We start from the raw sequence: 20,089 nt of genomic DNA on the forward strand, positions 1-20,089 counted from the left end.
TGCTTCTCAGGTCACCCGCAGCAGCGAGATATATTCCAGGATGAACTCCTGTGGAAAATGTGGGGACAGTATTCAGAAAAGGGCCCCCCTTGCAGCTGCTGGCTCTCTCCAAGGCACAGAACCCCAGAGGACAGTACGCTGTGAAACAATCAGTCGTCCTTTACCTGGTTAGCGACTGGTTAGCGACTGATCGGTAGCTGTCTGGAGTTGCCAACATCCAGATTGCAATAGCCACCCACTTCTCCACCGGCAGGGCAGCTCTCAATCTTGTGTCCTTGTGCCCCAGGGTGGGGGCAAGCTCATCACACAGTCCCATGAAAGTGGCTTTTCTCATCCGAAAGTTCTGGAGCCACTGGTCGTCATCCCAGACTTGCATGATGATGTGATCCCAACTCTCGCTGCTGGTTTCCCGAGCCCAAAAGTGGCGATCCACTCTGGTGAGCATGTCCACGAATGACACAAGCAATCTAGTGTTGTAAGCGTTATGCGAGTCAACATCATCCTCGGACTCCTCACTGTCACTTTGTAGCTTAAGGAGTAACTCGACTGCAAATGTAGACGGAAGCACAGGGATTCCTGGGATACGAAGCGATGCATCACGGGGCATTGGGACAGGACAGCGCCAGAATGGGAAGAGGTGCTCTGTGGGATAGCTGGCCATAATGCACTGCTCCCAATGCTGCTGCAAGTGCTGCAAATGTGGCCATGCCAGTGCACTTGCAGCTGACAGTGTGAACACACTGCAGCGCTTTCCCTGCTGCGGTCTCCGAGGGCTGGTTTAACTCTCAGTGCTCTACAGCTGCAAGTGTAGCCAGGCCCTAATTTACATAAAACAGCAGCTTGCTTGACACACACAGGGCATGGCTACATTTGCAGATGTAGAGCGCTCTGAGTTAAACCAGCCTTTGTAGAGTGCAGTAGGGAAAGTGCTGAAGTCTGTCCACACTGACAGCTGCAAGCACTCTGGCATGTCCACATTTGCGGCACTTGCAGCGGCATTGGGAGCGGTGCATTGTGGGCAGCCATCCCACAGAGTACTTCTTCCCATTCTGGCACTGTGGCTTGTGTGGAGGGTGTGGAGCATTCTGGGTTCTGTCCCAACGCCCCGTGATGCATCGGTTATCCTAGCAATCCCTCTGCTTCCGTCCACAATTGGCGCCATCTTTGAATGTTTTTGTATTGCCCACTCTATCTTTCCTTTCGGTCTGCGGGAATGGAGCCCGAACTGCTGAGGAATATGCTGATGAGTCTCGCCAGCACGTCATGTTTGGCAGTCGAGTTACTTCTTAAGATCCAAAGTGACAGTGAGGACTCCGACGATGATATCGACGCAAGTAACGCATACGACATGAGATTGCGTGTGGCATTCACGGACATGCTCACCGCTATGGAACGGCGCTTTTGGGCTCAGGATAGTGGTGGGATCACATTGTCATGCAAGTCTGGGATGAGGAGCAGTGGCTGCAGAACTTTCGGATGAGAAAAGCCACTTTCATGGGACTGTGTGAGGAGCTTGCCCCACCCTGAGGGGCAAGGACACGAGATTGAGAGCTGCCCTGATGGGGGAGAAGCAGGTGGCTATTGCAATCTGGAAGCTGGCAACTTCAGACAGCTACTGATCAGTCACTAACCAGTTTGGAGTGGGGAAGTTGACCACTGGAATCATGTTGATGCAAGTTTGCAGGGCCATTAATCGCATCCTGCTCAGAAGAACTGTGACACCAGGTAACGTGCATGACATTGTGGCTGGCTTTGCATGAATGGGTTTCCCTAAATGTGGAGGGGCGATAGATGGCACGCATATTCCTATTCTGGCACCAGCCCACCTAGCCTCCGACTACGTTAATCGGAAGGGCTATGTCTCCATGGTTCTCCAGGCGCTTGTGGATCACCGTGGGCATTTCATTGACATTAACGCAGGCTGGCCCAGAAAGGTGCATGACGCACGCATCTTTCAGAACACTGGTCTGTGCAGGAAGCTGCAAGCCGGGACTTTTTTTCCCAGACCAGAAGATCGCCGTAGGGGAAGTCGAAATGCCTATTGTGATCCTTGGAGACCCCGCTTACCCTTTAATGCCGTGGCTCATGAAACCCTACACAGGGAGCATTGACAGCAGCAAGGAGCGGTTCAACAACAGGCTGAGCTGGTGCAGAATGACTGTGGAGTGTGCTTTTGGCCATTTAAAGGGCCACTGGCCTCTCTGTATGGGAAGCTGGACCTGGCCGATGACAGCATCTCTGCAGTTATATCTGCGCGCCATACCCTCCATAACATTTGTGAAGGGAAGGGTGAAAGATTCACTCAGGCAGGGAACTTGGAGGTTCAACATCTGGAGGCTGAATTTGAACAGCCAGAGAGCAGGGCTATTAGAGGGGCCCAGCGCAGGGCTGCAAGGATTAGGGATGCCTTGAGGGAGCAATTTGAGGCCGAAAGCCACCAGTAATGTCTGGTGCCCTGCACGGGAGTGAAGTGCAGTGGTTCCAATGTTAGTAGGAACATTGTGTGTTTGCTACTTATGATACACTGACTTGCAGTGCCTGTTGCTTTCCTGGGCTAAAGTATCGTTTACTTTATGCAATAATAAAGAATGTTTTCAAAGCAAAAACATCCATTTAATGAAAAGAAAATTCATTTTTTGAAAAGAAACACAACTGCTTGGGAAACACAAAGGGCAAGGGGGCGGGGTGGGAAACGAAACAATTACAGGTTTGAGTATGTCCCATTATCATACTCAGCCTTCCTGTTTGGAGTGCTGTGCAATGAGTGCTGCACTTCAGGCTGGGTAAAATGCATGGTGATGGGGGTTGAGTGCAGTGGGTAAGGGTCGTAGTTTTCAGGGCTGGGTGGTGAAGCTACAGGTGTTGGAGGCAGCTGGTGGTGATAAGAACCCGGATGTTGGGGAAAGTGGGTTGGAGGTAACATGGGGGAACGAGTTTTGGGACAAGGGCTGCAGGGGAGGGGGGCGCGGTAATGCTCCGCCTGCATGGCTATGAGCACCTAGATCGAGTCGGCTTGGCGCTCCATGATGCTTAGCAGCCGCTCTGTGCTTTGGTGCCGGCAATCCACATTCTGCTGGCAGACCCTCTTTTCACTCTCCCGCCACTCCTGCGCTTTCTGATTTTCATTAAGGGAGTGATGCCTGACTTCATGCAGCATGTCCTCTTTGCTTCTACATGGCCTCTTCCTGATTCTTTGCAGCCTCTCGGCCAGTGATAACATGGATGGCTGGGATCTCAGGGTTGCATCTGTAAAGGCAAAATGCAACACTTAACAGATGCAGAATTGTTCACAAGAGAGAGGAATGATTCCCCTGTACTTAAGGGCAAGCACAGTCTACACAATAGCATAATTTGCCCATCCCAAAGCGAGCGCACATAACCCACAGGAGCCCCAAGATGGTGAGTAAGCACAGGGTGAAGGGGGACTGATTCTTTCATGGCTGTACTGTCCTATGGGTTTTTGTGCCTTGGAGAGAGCCAGCAGCTGCAAGGGGGGCCCTTTTCTGAATACTGTCCCCACATTTTCCACAGGAGTTCATCCTGGAATATATCTCGCTGCTGAGGGTGACCTGGGAAGCAAGGGAGGGTCTTCTACTACAATGCGGCTTCTGTCCTGGCCCATCCATATGCAGCTTCCCTGTGTGCAGCAATGGTCCCCCCTGCCCGTCACGGCACAGTGGCGCGGACATGTTAGCCTGACTGGGACAAGGACCACAGTGGCTCTCCCATGAAACCTGCACAAGCACATTGCCCAAGTTCTGGATGAGACCTTTGAAGAGATCACTGAGGCCGATTACCATGATGTGAGAGAGCACATCAACCCCCTATTCTGCATCTAGGCATCCATGCAGCCTTAACCCTCCTTGCTCCAAGAGCCTGCACCGAATAACTTACTTCCCAAAATAAAAGCCGCTTACTGGGAACCTCCTCTGGTGTTTGTCCTTCCCCAAGCACCATCTGCCGTGACTGGCTACCTTCCTCCTGGCTTGAGAACAGCTCCTTGTCCGCATGCATCTAGGGATGCTGTGGTGTCTTCCTCCTCCTCAGCACCCTCGCTCCTGCTTTCCTCCTCCTCCTCCTGCCTTGTTGGACTGTGCTCTGAAGTGTCCATGGTGGTACTCAGAGTGGAGGTGGGGTCGCCCCCAAGTATTGCGTCCAGCTCTTTGTAAAAATGGCAGGTCGTGGGGGCAGGACCGGAGTGGCTGTTTGCCTCACGGGCTTTGCGGTAGGCATTCCGCAGCACCTTCACTTTAACCCTGCACTAGAGAGCGTCTTGGTCATGGCCCCTTTCCATCATGTCCCTTGATATCTACCCGAAGGTATTGTAATTCCTACGGCTGGAGCGCAGCTAGGACTGGACAGCTTCCTTCCCCCAAACACTGATGAGGTCCAGCACTTTGCCATTGCTCCATACTGGGGATCGCCTGGCGTGTGGAGGCGTGGTCACCTGGAGAGATTCGCTGAGAGCACTCCACGCCTTGCTGAGTAAACAGGAAGGGGATCTTCAAAATTCCCAGAGAATTTAAAGGGCGGGTCTGATGGTTGGTCACCTAAGGGCAAGGCAGTAGAGTTCAAAGTGATGACCATAGTGGCTAGTACAGGCATTGTGGGACACTTCTGGAGGCCGATCAGAGCGGATTAACATACCAGGGCGTCCACACTGGCGCCGCGGTGCTCCAGCAGGGGTGCATCAAACATCATTCCACTTGTCGAGGTGGAGTACCAGGAGTGCTCTAGCCGCGGAATCAGAGCGCTTTACGTGTCTTGCTAGTGTGGACGCGTCATGAGTTAGAGTGCACTGGACTGCTTTAATGTGCTCTAATTCGTAAGTGTAGCCATGCCCACACAGTATCTTGTGATAAGGATATATTGCACTTTTTCCCTGAGATCTCCACTGGGTGCCAATTGACTTCTCAGCAGTGTGTAAAAGGCATTGTTTATGACATAATAAAGCCTTAAATGATCTGGGACCTACTTGAGAGACTCTCTCCCTGTGACATACTGCTGCCATTGTGATTCTTAGTTGGGTCTGGAATGGCTGTGTAGGATTGGAGTTTTAATAGGTCTGCTGACTGAGGAGTGTTTTGTAGGAGATGGGGAGAAGAAAATAACTGCTTGTTTGTTTTTGTTTTATTTTTGGGGTGGTGGTTGGTTTTTTTTTGTTGTTTTTTACATTGGGCTTTTAATTGGTTTCAGGATACCCGGAGCCTGTGATGGATGATGATTTAAGTTGTCTTTTTCAGGGGGAGGGGAGGGAGGAGAGTTTATAGAAAAAACTCAACAAACAAAAACTGTAATTTAGCAGTATTTAGGATCTAACCAGAATGGTTGCTGCAAAGGAAAATCATGCCTCACTAAACTTTAGAATGCTTTGAACTTGTCAGTAACTAGCTGATACCCAAAAATGGATGACATTATTTATTTAGACTCTCCAGTCGTCTGATCTTTGACTAAGTTCCTCCATATCAGATTACTAAAAGAAACACAGTAGTCCTAGGGTGAGAGGCAAAATATTGTCAGGGATCAAAAATTGGCTAGGAAACAGAAAACAAATAAATGGTCCATTGCCATCATGGCAGAAAGTTAATGGTGTGGTGCCACATGATTCTATTGTAGGACCAGTGTAGCTTAATATATTTATCAGTGATCTGGAAAAAGGACGGAGCAGTGAGATGGTAAAATGTGCAGATGACACAAAATTGTGTAGGTTAGCCAAGTCTACAGAGGACTGTGAGGAACTTCAGAAAGACCTAACCAAGCTAGGTGAATGGGCAACACGATGGCATGGCAAATTAAACTCAATGTTGATAAATGTAAAGTAGTTTGCATGGGTGGGAAAAATGTGAACTACTCATACACCTTACTGGGTTCTAAATTAACTTTACCAGCTCAGGGAAAGGACGTGGGCATCACTGTGGACAGCTCAAGGAAGAGCTCTGTTCATTGTACAGCTGTGATTTAAAAAAAAAAAAAAAAAGGGCAAACAAAAGGGTAGGTTATTTAAGGATAGGGATAGAGGATAATACAGAAGATGTTATGTCATTGCATAAATTGCAATATATGTTATTGCATAAATTGTTGCTGAGATTATAAAATAATTTGAAAATTCCTCTAAAAAATTCTCTCTATATATGTATATATGGAACAGGCAAATGAACAACTTCCTTGGAAGCTCTTTCTAACAAATGCTATTCTTTCCTGTGATAAAGTCCTGTCCGCTACATTATCATTTTCCTGTGGATGCTCTGCATCTCTTATATTAATTGGATGGTCATGATGTAGATGGCAGTTTGAAGAAATTGATTTGTCTACATGCAGAATAGGTAAGCACTGAATTTTGGCAGGTGGTGTTTTAAACTAAAAATACAAAGCACAATATCCTCCTTTCTCTATTAGTATTAGGCAACTTATTCTCCTTAGACTAAGTTATGAAGCACACAATTGTTAATGGTTTTTAGGAAGAGTTGTTGGTCATAATTAAAGTTGAATTTGGGCCCTGGTCTATTTATCGATGTATAAAAAAATGCAAAGTTTTTTTTATTAATGTTATTTTACAGTTAGCTTCTTTGCTAAGTTACTAGTATTTCATGCATTTTAAAATTATTCCCTTTCCAGACTTCTTTCAAGTAAAGGAAGATTGCACAATTTTAGGGAAGAGGTTTTATTGTGTCTTCTTTCAGCTACCAATCCAAATAAAATCGACTGTAAACTAGATTGGTATCTTAAATAAACTCCAATAAATTTCCCATCTAGAAGTGAGCAATTCACTTTGTTTCATTTCTCTTGCTTTTTCATTTCACCCTACTCTCTTTTATTTCTGTCCTTTGTTTTCACCCCCTCAGATCTGTGCATCTTTTTTCTTCCCAGATCCCCTTGTAGGGCCCAATTATGCAAACAGGTAAGCAGGTGCATAGCTTCGCTCATATGAGTATTCTCATTGGCCACATGGGAACTGACTTCAGTGTGGCTCTATGCAGATGTGTGACTGTATGTATTAGCTTGGAATATTGGGTCCTGAAAGACAGATAAAACCTGAAAGACAGATAAAACCAATAAGTATATTGTTGACAGGTGGAAATTTAGGGAGTAATATTTTACAAACCTCTCTCTTTAGAAAGATGAGCAGAGCACAAAGGTGCTTTGGTTTCATTCTATGAGGGAATATGAGCAACAAACTTTCCTCTGGCTGCTGTTGGGACATAAATATATATCTTCCAAAGCAGTTAGTTGACTGGCCAACTGAAAAATGCTAGCATTATAATGACGAAGGATCTGTTTCACCTTATGCAGTTACTTAATTCTATAATTAGTAGTTAGGGCCCCACATGTCATTGCTCAAAACTTGAAGTAATCATGCCTGAGTTGCCAGAAAAAAACTGCACTGGGTAATTTTTGATTCTTGTCCATTATCAGATTGGAACAGAGACCTATTTATTTTGTTGTTGATTTAAATAATGTATTCATTTCATGCAGTGTATGAAGGGGTGTACAAGCACTTTGGGGGTCACTGGAAAGAACTCTCTTGGGCTATAACCATCCGTATTTCCCCTCATTGTCTACATTATCTCTCTGGGTTCACTGTTCCCAGCAAATATGCAGGTTTGATAATGAATTCTGAAATTCAATTGGATTCTTCCCAGGTCTTTTGTGAGTTCCTTTCTATCCAACTGGTCTGGGACAGAAGGACGGCAGCTGGGTAGCATTACTCATCTAATCAGGTCAGCTGATCTTACCTACAAATAAACTTGTAAGGTAACTGGAAATAGGGGGGGAGAATTTCCTCCTTTCCCTTTTGTGTGGAAATTGTTGGAGAGTCAATGTGGACAAGTTGTGAGTGTAAAAGAAACTGTTTTGGATCTAGGGCTTAATTTTGGTTTACTCTGTTTTTTATTATTTGCTTATAGAGTGTGCAAAACTGTATTATGGAGAGTGATAGCTTGTGATTCAGGGTTGTGATATTGAATTTGAGTTACTGGGGGGTGAGGAGGAAACAAACTATGTTTGTGGGGTTTTTGTCCACTTATACAGAGATGGTTCACAGATATCTTCAACTGTCCTTGGAGCCTTCCCACCAGGGTCCTGCTCTGCACATGTGTAAGGGTCTGCTGTGTGGATCCAATTCTAGGATTGGGGAATGTATTGCTAACAAAAGGTTAACTGACATTTCTAGAGAAGTGTAGGAAAACAGTATCCTGTTGAAATTGATTAGTATTAACCTCACTGGGGTATATGAATATTATAAGGTATCCCCTTCAAAACTCACCTCTGTATTTTGATTTTTTTAATGAAAATCATAAATTAGATACTTTGATACAGAGTAATTCATATCTTTACAAATGTTGATATAAGGATATGCAGGTTAGGTATGCTTCAAAAATATTTTTTCTTTCTATGCCTGCATGCAACCAAGTAACAGGCTGATTATATGAAGAAAATTCTTTCTGAAGGTCCCCATTCTGTGAAAGTGGTGCATTTGCTTAACTTTATGTATGTGAATAGCCCCCCTGAGTACACACTGTGTGTGTGTAAAGCTGTGTGTGTGTGTCTTTATAGGGTTAGGACTTTGGAGACTGATACTTACTTGACCCTCATCACCATAGTATCCTATATAAATGTTGTGGGTTATTTTTCTGTAAGATCAAAGTTTGCATTTTTATTTGTTTGTTTTAATCCTAGATGAAGAGACAAACTATGAAAATTGAGACTAGAGCTAGGTGAAAAAAATTGTGTACACTTTTTTCAGCAAAAAATACAGATTTGGCAAGACTTTCACATTTTTGAAATATCTTTGTTTCAGTACTAATTTTCTTTGATTTGACTGAGCCTTTTTAAAATAAAAACAAAGCTTTTTCATTTTTCGTCAAACAATGTTTCCTTTAACCCCAAACTGGTTGGTTTTTTTTTTTAAAGTGTTAGCGAACCAAAAAAACCCCTGTTGTTCACAAAATTCTAGTTGAGAGAGATGACTATTCAATTTATTCTTGAAAGAAAGGAAGAGAGGCAGGTGACCCTCTCTCCATTCCTCTCCCCTTTATTGAGTATACCTAAGAAATATGTAAAGGGTGCACTTTCTTTCTTTTTTTTCTATTCTTTCCCTCTTCTTTTTCTCTATTCCTCTCTCCTTTGGCAATCACTCAGCTTGATAAAATATCACTCACCTCACTGTGGTATCTTAACTGCTATCAGATACTATGATTAAAGAAATAAAGCACACTTTGGTTTCAGTCGCTCTCCTATTATTCCTGAATAATAATCCACATAAAAAAATTGAGGCGTACTTGTGGCACCTTAGAGACTAACATTTATTTGGGCATAAGCTTTCGTGGGCTAAAACCCACTTTATCGGATGCATGAAGCTTATGCCCAAATAAATTTGTTAGTCTCTAAGGTGCCACAAGTACTCCTCGTTTTTTTTGCTAACACGGTTACCACTCTGAAACCAATCCACACAAAGTATTTCTTGGTGTGTAATAGATACTGAACTAACTTTCAAAAGTTGTACCTAAGATGTATATAAGCAACTCATCTCTTCATAAAGAGCCATCAAAACTAAAAAAGATGAATTAGAGAGATGCATTTTGCCTTTTGTAAGAAGGAAAACACAGAATTGTTGCAATTCTAAACAGAAAAAAATTCCATTTGAAGTAATCCACACTTTATATGATAGAGACGGTAACTATGAATAGATAAACTAACTTTATAAATCTGTATGAAACCACCTCTCAGCTATTTTAGATGGGACGGGAGACTTTAACTGGGTCCTATGCCTGGACGTGTGAAGGTAGCTATAAGCCACCTCAGGATTCTGTTTACACAAGGGAACACCCACCCCCCAGTGGCTGGCTTTCTGGCTGCCTTGCGTAGTCAGAGGCATAAAGTGGGCTCAAGGATTTGGCCCTTTGACTTCTAAAGGGAAGAGCAGAATGATAAAAATAGCGTAGACTACTGTTTGCAATTTGATGAAAACTCAACTGGTTGTACAGATTTCCTTTTATTAGTACAACATGTGGTCCATAAAATTATTGTCAGAAAAGCAGTGCTGGTAGAACTGCAATGGAAAGTTAGAACACAACATTTTGTAGTTCTCTAATACAGAATTATTGGCAGATAAATGTTATAGCATTTATGATTGGAATAAGAAATATGAACTTCTCCCCAGCGGAGGTAATTTTAGAAGTTGCAAATATGCACACAGTCATTTAAAATTCTAAAAGGGAAGTGGGCAGTCTGAATTACTCTTCCTGTCTGAGGGAGGTAGGTTGAGGAGAAATGATTTTGTCACTCTTAGATAGAAAGTACTGCAGAAATACTAAGCAGGACATTTTTTTGGCATAAATAACGTGTGTGACATCAGTGTTCATGACTCAGTATTTCTGGTAGCAGTAACTTCACACAATAAACAAATGCCAAATCTATGTAGGTTATGAGCATTCTTAGCTGTAAAATAAGGAACAATTTGAGAGGTAGATAACAGAGGGGAGAGAAGAACAATAAATTCTGGGGCTATTAATGCCTTTTACTACTGAAAAAGCACTTGTCTAGGCTCATCCCATGTGCGATGAGGGGCACAAGTCATTTTAGATGGCTACGGCCACTCTTTTGTATCCCCCAAGGTGGTGTCAACCCCGCCCTGCCTTTTCCCTGCACAGTTCTGCTCCCTCCCCTGAGTGTGCTGTGCCCTCGCTCCCCTCCCCTCTAGCACCTCCTGACTCTGCAAAACATCTGATCCGTGGTAGGTGCTGAGAGGGAGGGGGAGGTGCTGATGGGTGGGGCCTGCTGGTGGGCAGGAGGCACTGGGAGAAGGGGGAGGTTCTGATAGGGGGGCTCCTCCTTGCCCCTCCCACCTGTCGCTCTTCTCCTTGCTGTCAACCCTCCCGCCTGCCTCCTCACCTCCCTGCCGCTTGCCTCCCTGTTTGCCTGTTCACTTACTTGCCCTCCCACCTCACCTCCCTGCCCGCCTCCTCACAATTTTATCGAAGTGCAGGAACCCCCAAAGCACAGGGCCCGGGGCGGTTGCCCTGATTCACCATACCCAAGGGATGGCTCTGGGGCTCGGGGATGGGAAATCAATCTTGCTAACTCCGACAGTATTTGGTGTAGTTTCTTCAAGCCCCAGATCCTGAAATTGCTTGGATGTTTCACTTCTTGATTACCTGCTTGTTGTTGAAAGAAATGAATGTCTCTTGTGGTCACCATTGCAGAGAAAAGCTGGACACTGTGACCTAAGTGCATCTTAAAGGCTCAAAACCCAGCAACTAAATTAAAATAACCCAATCTGTACTGGGGAAAAGAAAAAAAATCCATCTGATTATTTTAAGGCCACACTGATGAGTTGTGGGATGGACCTGCCTCATGATTATGGAACACTCAGACTTGGCAATTCTGTGGGGCATAAATAGCTTTTGGAAGTAAGGGCAGGACCTCAACAATGCACACAGGTGCAGCTACTGCTATTACCTTCCCCCACCACAGCAGTTTATTTGTGCATGCAGTAGGGCAGCCCCCTGAGGGAAGATGATCAGGCTCAGAGTGTAGTGAGGCACAGTAATTGTGAGGGTCCCCTCCAAACACTTTGTGGCCATCTTTAATATGGGCAGAAAGATCTTTGTAAAACAACCCATTTAACATGGTGCACTGGGTGTGGGTTTTAAAGTTGGGTGACAGATTACGTGAGGGTGTGTGTGCCCACAGGAAAGATGGCGGATAAAGGGAGCGAGCATGGCATTCCAGGTCCTGTAACTGCCTGGTCTCGTGCGCCTCAGGGAGCCAAGGGGCGAGCCCTCCACTTGCTTACGGCCGCTTCGCGAGTCTCGCTCCCCCTCGCCTCAGTCTCTTCTTCTCGCAGGGGTGACGCCCACCGGTTGGGTGTTAGCCGATCGCGGCGCGCGTGTGTGTGTGTGTGGGCGGGGCTACTGGCAGGGTGAGCGGCCGGGCTGCTCAGGGGAGGTAGAGGGAGCTGAGGAGAGGAGCTGAGCGGCGGCTGCGGTGCTCCTGCGGGGGTCTTGTGTACGGCCGCTGCTGCGAGTGGGGACTCCTCCTTCCAGGAGGGTGCGGAGGGAACCATGCCAGTTCTCAGGTAGTGCATAGACGTTGATGCTGCTGTGGCTTGCCCCCCTAGCGCGTCCCCTAGGGCAACGGGCTGCTGTCTGAGCAGTGCATTGACTTACTACCTCTGCCTAGACTTGGGATGGCTTAGTTTAATTGCCTTCCCCGATGGGTCGTGGGCTTGGGGTGGCTTCGTTTCCCCATTCCTTTCCCTCCCCTCCCTTTTCCTCCGGTTCTGGGTGGGAACTGTGCTGTTTCACCCCCCCGCCCCGCTCCCTCCATAACCAGTTCATTTGGTGTTTGACATCCATCCCACTGGGACCCCCTCCCCGCAACTTTAACTATGTAAGTGCTATCTTTAAATCAGATGGCAATTATCTGTACGTTGCAAAAATATACAATATTATGGATGCTTATTATTTATGTGGCACCATGAGCGTACTGGATGGTTTACAGACAAGTACCCTGCCCTGAGCTGCTCCCTTGTCTATTACGCTCCCACCTATGGTTTAACAGGGTTTAGTTGAAACAAAATTAAAAGCCTGTCCAATATGAAAACGAATTACCTGCCTCTTTACATCCTTTTGCTCTTTTTCTCTTGGACACTAGCTGGCAAAGTAAAGTGGTTTTTAGTCTGAAATTGCTCTAAATCTTCGCAGCGTTTAATAATGTGTTGCACTAACATGGGAGGCATGAGGGCATCTGGGTTGAAATGCAAGTCTCAAATTAGGATGTGTGGAGAGATCTGTCTGTCATTGGCCTGCCATGATAAGCATTTCCAGGAAAATCATTTGGGAGTATGTTGACTTTAAAGTGATGGACTATCGAACTGCTGTAATGCGGGGCAAATGTGGGGCAATGTGAAATTGATGAAGGACGAGAATTAGATGCATATATTTGTGACAGTTCTAAAATCATTCTTGGTGTATAATGTTGGCAGGACTATCCATTCTAAAGTTTGGTTTGGAGCTAAGCCTTTTTCCCCTCTATGCTACACATTTAATTGTGGGGAAAGAGCAACTACAGTAATATGACAGTAACTTGCATAATCTTGCAGTAATAGATGAACATTATGATCCAGTTTTAATATTTGCCACATTTTTAAGCTCAGTTTAGATCAATCCCAAATGCTGAGGAGGATAAAATTTAAGACCCTCGACACATTTATTATGCCAGGGTCACAGATGGGTAATGATTACAGTGACTAGATTTAAAATTTATAGCTTAACATGCAGTAGTGTGAATTCTTTTTTTGTATAATTAGTTTTTTCTTAAAGACCCTCCTCTCTTAAATGGACTTGTACTATCAAGTGAACTGGTGACCTTTATCATATATATTTATATACATACTGATCAGTCCAATAGTTCCTGAAGAGCTGTCTAAAGTTGCTGAGTTTAATTATCATTTCAAGTTGCCTCTCCCATTCCCTCCCCCCGTGCAGTATATCAGATGCCACCTTGTCTCCAGTTAAGGAGTAGAGACCAGTGACTCTTCCACAACATGATGCTATTCAGCTGCCAGGTTATGTTGAGCTAATGCAACTGCCTTAAAATCTCACTAGTGGTAGAACAGTGTTCATTAGTATGACAGACCTAGTTCCAACAGGCCTTGGCTTTAAAGTGCTTGGAATCTAAAATAAATTACGTCTTTCAGAGGATTGTGAAATGTGTATTGAAGATACTGCATTAACCCTGTGTGTAAATATGCAATGTGTTAGCCAAATGTTAACTTCATTTCTTTAAAGCCCCAATTCAGCAAAGCATATGAATAGCCCTTTGATTTCAGTGGGGCTACTTGCATGCTTAAAGTTAGGCTTAAGTGCTTTACTTAATAGAGATGTAATTGAAATGACCTTTAAACTTTATAGACTATGGAGTACTAGCACCATAGGTGCTGGAACTAATGTGCTGGGATGCTGCTGCACCCTCACTTGAAGTGGTTTCCATCATATACAGGGTTTATAGTTTGGTTCAATGGCTCTCAGCACCCCCACTATACAAATTGTTCTAGCACCCCTAACTAGCACTGAAGTGCCTCTGGTCTCAGATTAATTACAGTGAAGGATAAATGATCTTTGTGTTGTAGAAGTAATTGGGCTGTGAACAGAACTGTATTGGTCAAAAGCTTTCAGCAGTGTTGTTGCTAGCAAGATTTTAAAAGGGTTTCTGTGAATGAATATGCATAGCTGTTTTATTACATCTTGAAACCCTGTCCTAACTGAACAGTGTACAAGTCTGTCTCTATATAGTGGCTTGTTTGGATTTGCTTTTGAGAACAGGTCTTACATAAGTGTTATAGAAATGTTAAACGCCAGTGTTTTTTTCATGAAATATGCTATCTCTTCATAAATTTAAGACATGGTTTAGTAGCAAACTTGTAGTATAACTTTAGCTCCACACAGGAACAGGCCAAACCATGTTGTAAGTATTCGGACATTTTTATTTTTGGGGGAGAGAAGGTAGTGAAGTAATACTTTTATTGGACCAACTTCTCTTGGGGGCGGGAGGGGGGAGGGAAAGAGAAGCTTTAGAGCTCTGTGGAGCTCTCCTTTGGGTCTGTTCTGTGGAGCTCAGAAGCTTGTCTCTTTCACTAAGATAATTTGGTTCTATAAAAGATATTACCACACCCACTTTGGCTCTCTCTGATATCCTGGAACTAACATGGCTACAACAACAGTGCAAATATTACTTTTCTTGTAAAGCTATCTGGACACTGAAAAGTGAATGCCCATCTACCCAGGGAAACTTCTGATCTTATACATACTTTACAATGACCAGCAAAGCTGTTTTTGTAGACTTATAAAACACAATGATCAATTAATAGTAAAATAAGTTATTTGCTGCTATTGTCTAGACAGTGTAGTTCAGTAGAACCTCAGAATTGCCAAACATCTTGGGAATTGAGGTTGTTCGTAACTCTGAAATGTTTGTATCTCTGAACAAGATGTTATGGTTCTTTCAAAAGTTTACAGCTGAACATTGACTTAATAGAGCTTTGAAACTTTACTATGCAGAAGAAAAATGCTGCTTTCCCTTTTTTTAGTACTTTATGTTTAACACAGTACTGTATTTGCCTTTTTGGGGCTGGGCGAAGGGGGTCTCTGCTTCTGTCTGATTGCATACTTTGGGTTCCAAATGAGGTGTGTGGTTGACTGGTTAGTTTGTAACTCTGAGGTTCTACTGGTTGCTAATGAGCCATGCAGATCGCTGCTTGGATTTGACGTTTCCAAATGTCATAACTGCTGCAAAAATAATCCAGTGTGTATTTTTCAAATATTTTTTAAGCAAAAAGACTGAAGTTTTTTTCCCCCCGTATGTTATTGGACACTGATACGCTTCCATTCCTGTTTTGATGTCACTCTTTCACACTGCTGTTGTGCTAAAGTGCAGATAGATGTGTGAGAAGATGAAATACTTCGATTAAAATCAGTGCTACTGGTGTCTGGTTACCAATTTTGGAGTTGCATAGAAAGAAGAAATATTTATCTAATTTTGAAAACAAGTAATATTATGTACTCAAGATTGCATAAAAAGATTAAACGCATATTTGCAAAGTACGGTCAGTTAAGATTAGTTTGACATTTATAAAAATGACTTGAAGTGGCAGTCAATTCAGAAGCAAAAGAGAGGGTTTTTTTTTTTGTTTTGTTTTTGGTATGTTGGCTGCACCTCATTACTTCTGTTAATTGTGATCATGAGAGAGTAATATCCAAAACATTTCGGAAAGATCATTGGCTATTTGTGGAAATTTAATCTCTCTAGTGAACAAACCTACCCCCCCAACATGGTTGGCAGAACATGGGTTATATTTAATAATGTACATAACTTAAAAGCTTGTGACTACTAGTTATTTTCACTAGGTTCTGTAGTAATTGCAAAGTCAATAAAAAGCCTTGGTCTTTACTATGGACAATTTGATCCTTTCTGTTTTTTGTGTGTATGTATGTGAGTGTGTGCATGCGCACATGTGCATGTCCATATTCCCTCCTCAGCAATGTCTGTGTCTTCTGGAAAGTAAGCCACTGGTATTTTTGTGATCTTAGCCTTTTTTTTTTTTTTTTTTTGGTGTAACAAGCATTTTCTGTGGCAAGGGCTTTTTTTTTTTTTTTTTTTTGATGATTGCATTGTGATACTTGTAATGGTCAGAGATGCATTTCCTATTGTATGGGAGGGATGGACCTCTGTCTGTGGTCCGACAAGCCCAGATGGACTCAATGAAGGGGAACAGTAAAGACGGTTAAATAAATTAAACAAGACTATTCTAAGTCAATATTTAGACTTCAAAAGAAAAAAATTGTGGAACACACACATCCTTGATTCACCAGTCTGCACCTTCTATTTTGTATCTTATCCAATCTTTAACTTTTCCTCCTTGAGTGTAAATAATTGATAACCAAGATGTGAAATTGACCAGTCCAGTTTTGCTGTCCAACATGACTAAAAAGCAAAAACTAAACAGGATATGTGTTATGTTAAAGAGTTTTTTACTGCTTTTAAGGTGGTGGTAATAACACTGGTCAGAGTTTAATGCTTTTCTTTACACTGTCCAGATTTAACTGTTGTCTGACTTCACTAGTAACTTCAAGCATGTAAATATGGCTTTCATTTTATATCTGTACAATATGGCCTACAGAATCTTGTCTTGTTTTACATAGGCCATGTCTACACTACAGAGTTAAGGCGACTTAAGTTATGTTGACGATCATAAACTGCTGTAATTTCATCGCTTGTACATTTTTAAGAGCTCCATTTTAAGCTGTGCCAAGACTACACAAGCCACATTAAAGCACTGCCGTGGCAGTGCTTTAACATTGCCAGTGAAGACGTGCCCTTACTCAGGTTAGATTTAGGATACTAATGTTACTGTTTGAGGAGCAGTGGTATCTAAACAGTTCACATGTTTCTGTCTTCTCTCCTTATGTAGTTCTCAGCAGACCACTCTGGATGCTAACGGATAAGATATGCAAAGTCTCATGTGGTATTTGAAAATTAAGTGCCAAATGCTGTTCTGTTGTAATTGCCTCTTTATGGAACACCTAAATTGAAGACAGTAGAAACAGTGTTGGTTCCAAATGCTGAACCTACTCTTGCTGGTGTCAGTTACCTTTTTTTTTTTTTTTTTAAGTGTCATGTTAGGTGTGCCCATGGCAATGTAGCCTTTATAATATTGATGGGTTGATATTACCAGTGGCATTAAACCTTAGTAACCTATGCCAAAGGTTTGCACTCCCTAAAGGCTACAGTATCAGAATTAGCAAGATCAGAACAACTATTAGGCTATGTCTACACTTGAGGAGTTTTTGCGTTGTCAGTTTCACCGGTGATAGTGAACCAGTGAAAGCACTTCCATCGCAGATGAGAGCAGCGCACTGAGGGCAGCTATCCCACAGTGCAGTTCTCTCCATTTTGACGATAGGCCTTGTGGGAAGGGGGAGGTGATCGTGGGGCATCCTGGGTCCCTACACAGTGTCCTCTCCCCAAACACTGATCAGCTCCAGTAGCTCAGCATTGCTCCAAGCAGGGGATTGTTTGCTCTGTGGAGCAGGCATTGTCACCTTGCCAGATAAGTGAGCATTTGCCAAGAAAACAGCAAGGGGAGTTTCAAAGTTCCCAGGGGGTCGGGGTGGATGTCAGTTTACCTGGCATCAGAGCAGCAGAGCTGCTGGCCAGAGTGGTCATCTTGGCACTGTGGGATATCCTCCGGAGGCTAAAAGCTCTGTAAACAGGCAGAATGTGTCTTCACTTGCACATCATTGATAAAAGCTGTACGCCTCTTGTGGAGGTGGTTTTCTTTTTGCAGTGAAACTTTTGAGTTCACTTTTGAGTTTCACTGCAAAAAGTCATTGGCAGGTGTAGATGCTCCCATGGTTTTTGCGCAAAAAAGGGACTTCTTCCGCTTTAAATGGCAAGTGTAGACATACCCTTAGAAATATCGTTACATTTGGAGACTCTAGGAGCACACAAGGAACAATAGCAATGACTACAGTAATGTTCATGGGTTATCAGTCATCCCTTTATTAACAGCTTCATTAAGCAGATGAGCAGAGCCACAACTATTGAAATATACATAGCGAGAGACAACCTTTAAGATATCTACAAAAAGAAAAGGAGGACTTTTGGCACCTTAGAGACTAACAAATTTATTTGAGCACAAGGTTTCGTGAGCTACAGCTCACTTCATCGGATGCATTCAGATGAAGTGAGCTGTAGCTCACGAAAGCTTGTGCTCAAATAAATTTGTTAGTCTCTAAGGTGCCACAAGTCCTCCTTTTCTTTTTGCAGATACAGACTAATACTGCTGCTACTCTGAAACCTGTCTTTAAGATATCTAGTGTTACAGTCAGGCTGGACAGCTGCAAGAGGGTCCTGGAAGGCTGATACGTTAGGCCTAGAATGTTAAACGCCGTTTTTCCTACAAGCTGAGAAGAAGTTATCTTGTGTCAGTTAGGGACCCCTGAATCCAATTAAGGGTTGCCTGAGGCCTTTATCAACTCCTCCTCTGGAGAGGTCAAAGAGGGAGAGAGAGACAAGCTACTGCAAGGCTAGTGGCAGCAGGGAAACAAGCTTTTTCAGGCTGAGAGCCTGTACTCCTTCCCTTAGGGGAACAGCCAAATCTGAGTGCCTGCTAGGGGAAGGACTGACACCCCAGGGCAAGAAACAGGGCAACACACTGCCCCAGCGAGGAGGCAGGGAAAGGTATTCCCTTCTGTTTTTGTGTTTGATACAGTTTCCTTTTTGTCTGGTGAAAAATCACCCATCAGGCTGACCCTGGGGCCTACCCTGAAAATACAACCAAAGGAGCACAGAAGGGGGAAGGCCAACACTGCCCAGGGTGGGGCTGATTTACCTCAGGCCTGCCATCACTAGAGGGGGGACGTGCAAAGTCTGGTGAGACGAAGGAGGTGCCTTGTCACGCTAGCATCAATGATTTCATACATCCATCTCTGTAGTCCCCTTGGAGATGCTAGTATCGCTCAACAGGTCGTCATTTGTGGAAGGCCTCCTTATGAATTCCTCCTTCCTTTTTCATACTTTTATTCTGAATTACTCTCATTAATAACTCTTATATGCATGAGGGTTCCAACCCCTTTTTCCTGATCTGGATATCCACACTGCATAAATGTTGGTATTCCCATCTTTTCATAGCCTGTCCTCTTAGTTTCTCTTACCTTCATTAATGCTTATGTCAACAAGTCCAATGGTGACTTGCAATTATTGAAGAATTTCCCATGATGTTACCATCAGATAGCTTGTGGTAGTGAGGGGCACACTGGGGAATATTTTCCCAAATATCACCTGCATTTGAAAGAGGACTTTGTGAACACGATACTTTTTAGTTTGCATCGGCAGCATCCACACAGGGGAGTGGTAGTGCAGTACTGTGGGGCCATGTAGAGAAGCCCTTGGACCATGAGGCGGAGAGAAACTAGTAAGTTTAATTGCATTGCATTGAGACTTTTAAAATTTTTTTTGGCATTTTATGTGCGGTTGTTAATATCCCATATACAACACTGACACTTGTCTGTTCATACTTCAGTTTTGATTGAGATGTTAACTGGAAATATCACGTATCGTGCATTTCGTCTTCAGGGATCCCAAAGTGCATCACACAGATACTGTATGATTGTTATACCTCTCTCTACAGCATATAAGTAGCAGCTCAGTGGACAATAAACGTAGGCATATGGAATCTTGGGCAAACTCATATTCAACACTTGCAAATATTTTGGCTTTTCTCCACCGTTTGTATAAATTCAAATTAATCACTGATTTAACACAAAACCCCCCCTACTTTTTAAAGTCTTTACTATATCTAGCCTTCTACAATAAACAAATCCTCAGACTATAAAATAAATATGGATATTAAAAATATTGTGGCTCAAAAAGTGGTGAAATACCAAAGACCTGGAAGAAAACAAAATCATCACTGATAAAAATTTGCAGATGATACTCAGATTGGGGGAGTGGTAAATAACGAAGAGGATAAGACACTCAGACAGAGCGATTGGGATCACTAGGTAAGCTGAGCTCAGGCAAACAATAT

At 43.5% G+C, this 20,089-nt stretch overlaps 1 protein-coding gene across 5 annotated transcripts in view; it reads left to right on the forward strand.

Moving 5' to 3' along the window:
* ADK (adenosine kinase) overlaps nt 1-20,089 on the forward strand; it is a 568,464-nt gene that overhangs the window by 5,867 nt on the left and 542,508 nt on the right. Inside the window, exon 1 of one of the 5 annotated variants that reach the window (XM_074958634.1) lies at nt 11,964-12,076. The exons of 3 other annotated variants lie outside the window; for them this stretch is intronic. In XM_074958634.1, coding sequence (XP_074814735.1) covers nt 12,063-12,076 — 14 coding nt within the window. In that variant the 5' untranslated portion in view covers nt 11,964-12,062. Of the gene's footprint in view, nt 1-11,963; nt 12,077-20,089 lie in introns of those variants that run through there. One more of the 5 variants, XM_074958636.1, reaches the window with a different exon arrangement.

The sequence above is a fragment of the Natator depressus genome, chromosome 7 (genome assembly GCF_965152275.1).
Source record: "Natator depressus isolate rNatDep1 chromosome 7, rNatDep2.hap1, whole genome shotgun sequence".
NCBI classification, from domain to species: Eukaryota; Metazoa; Chordata; order Testudines; family Cheloniidae; genus Natator; species Natator depressus.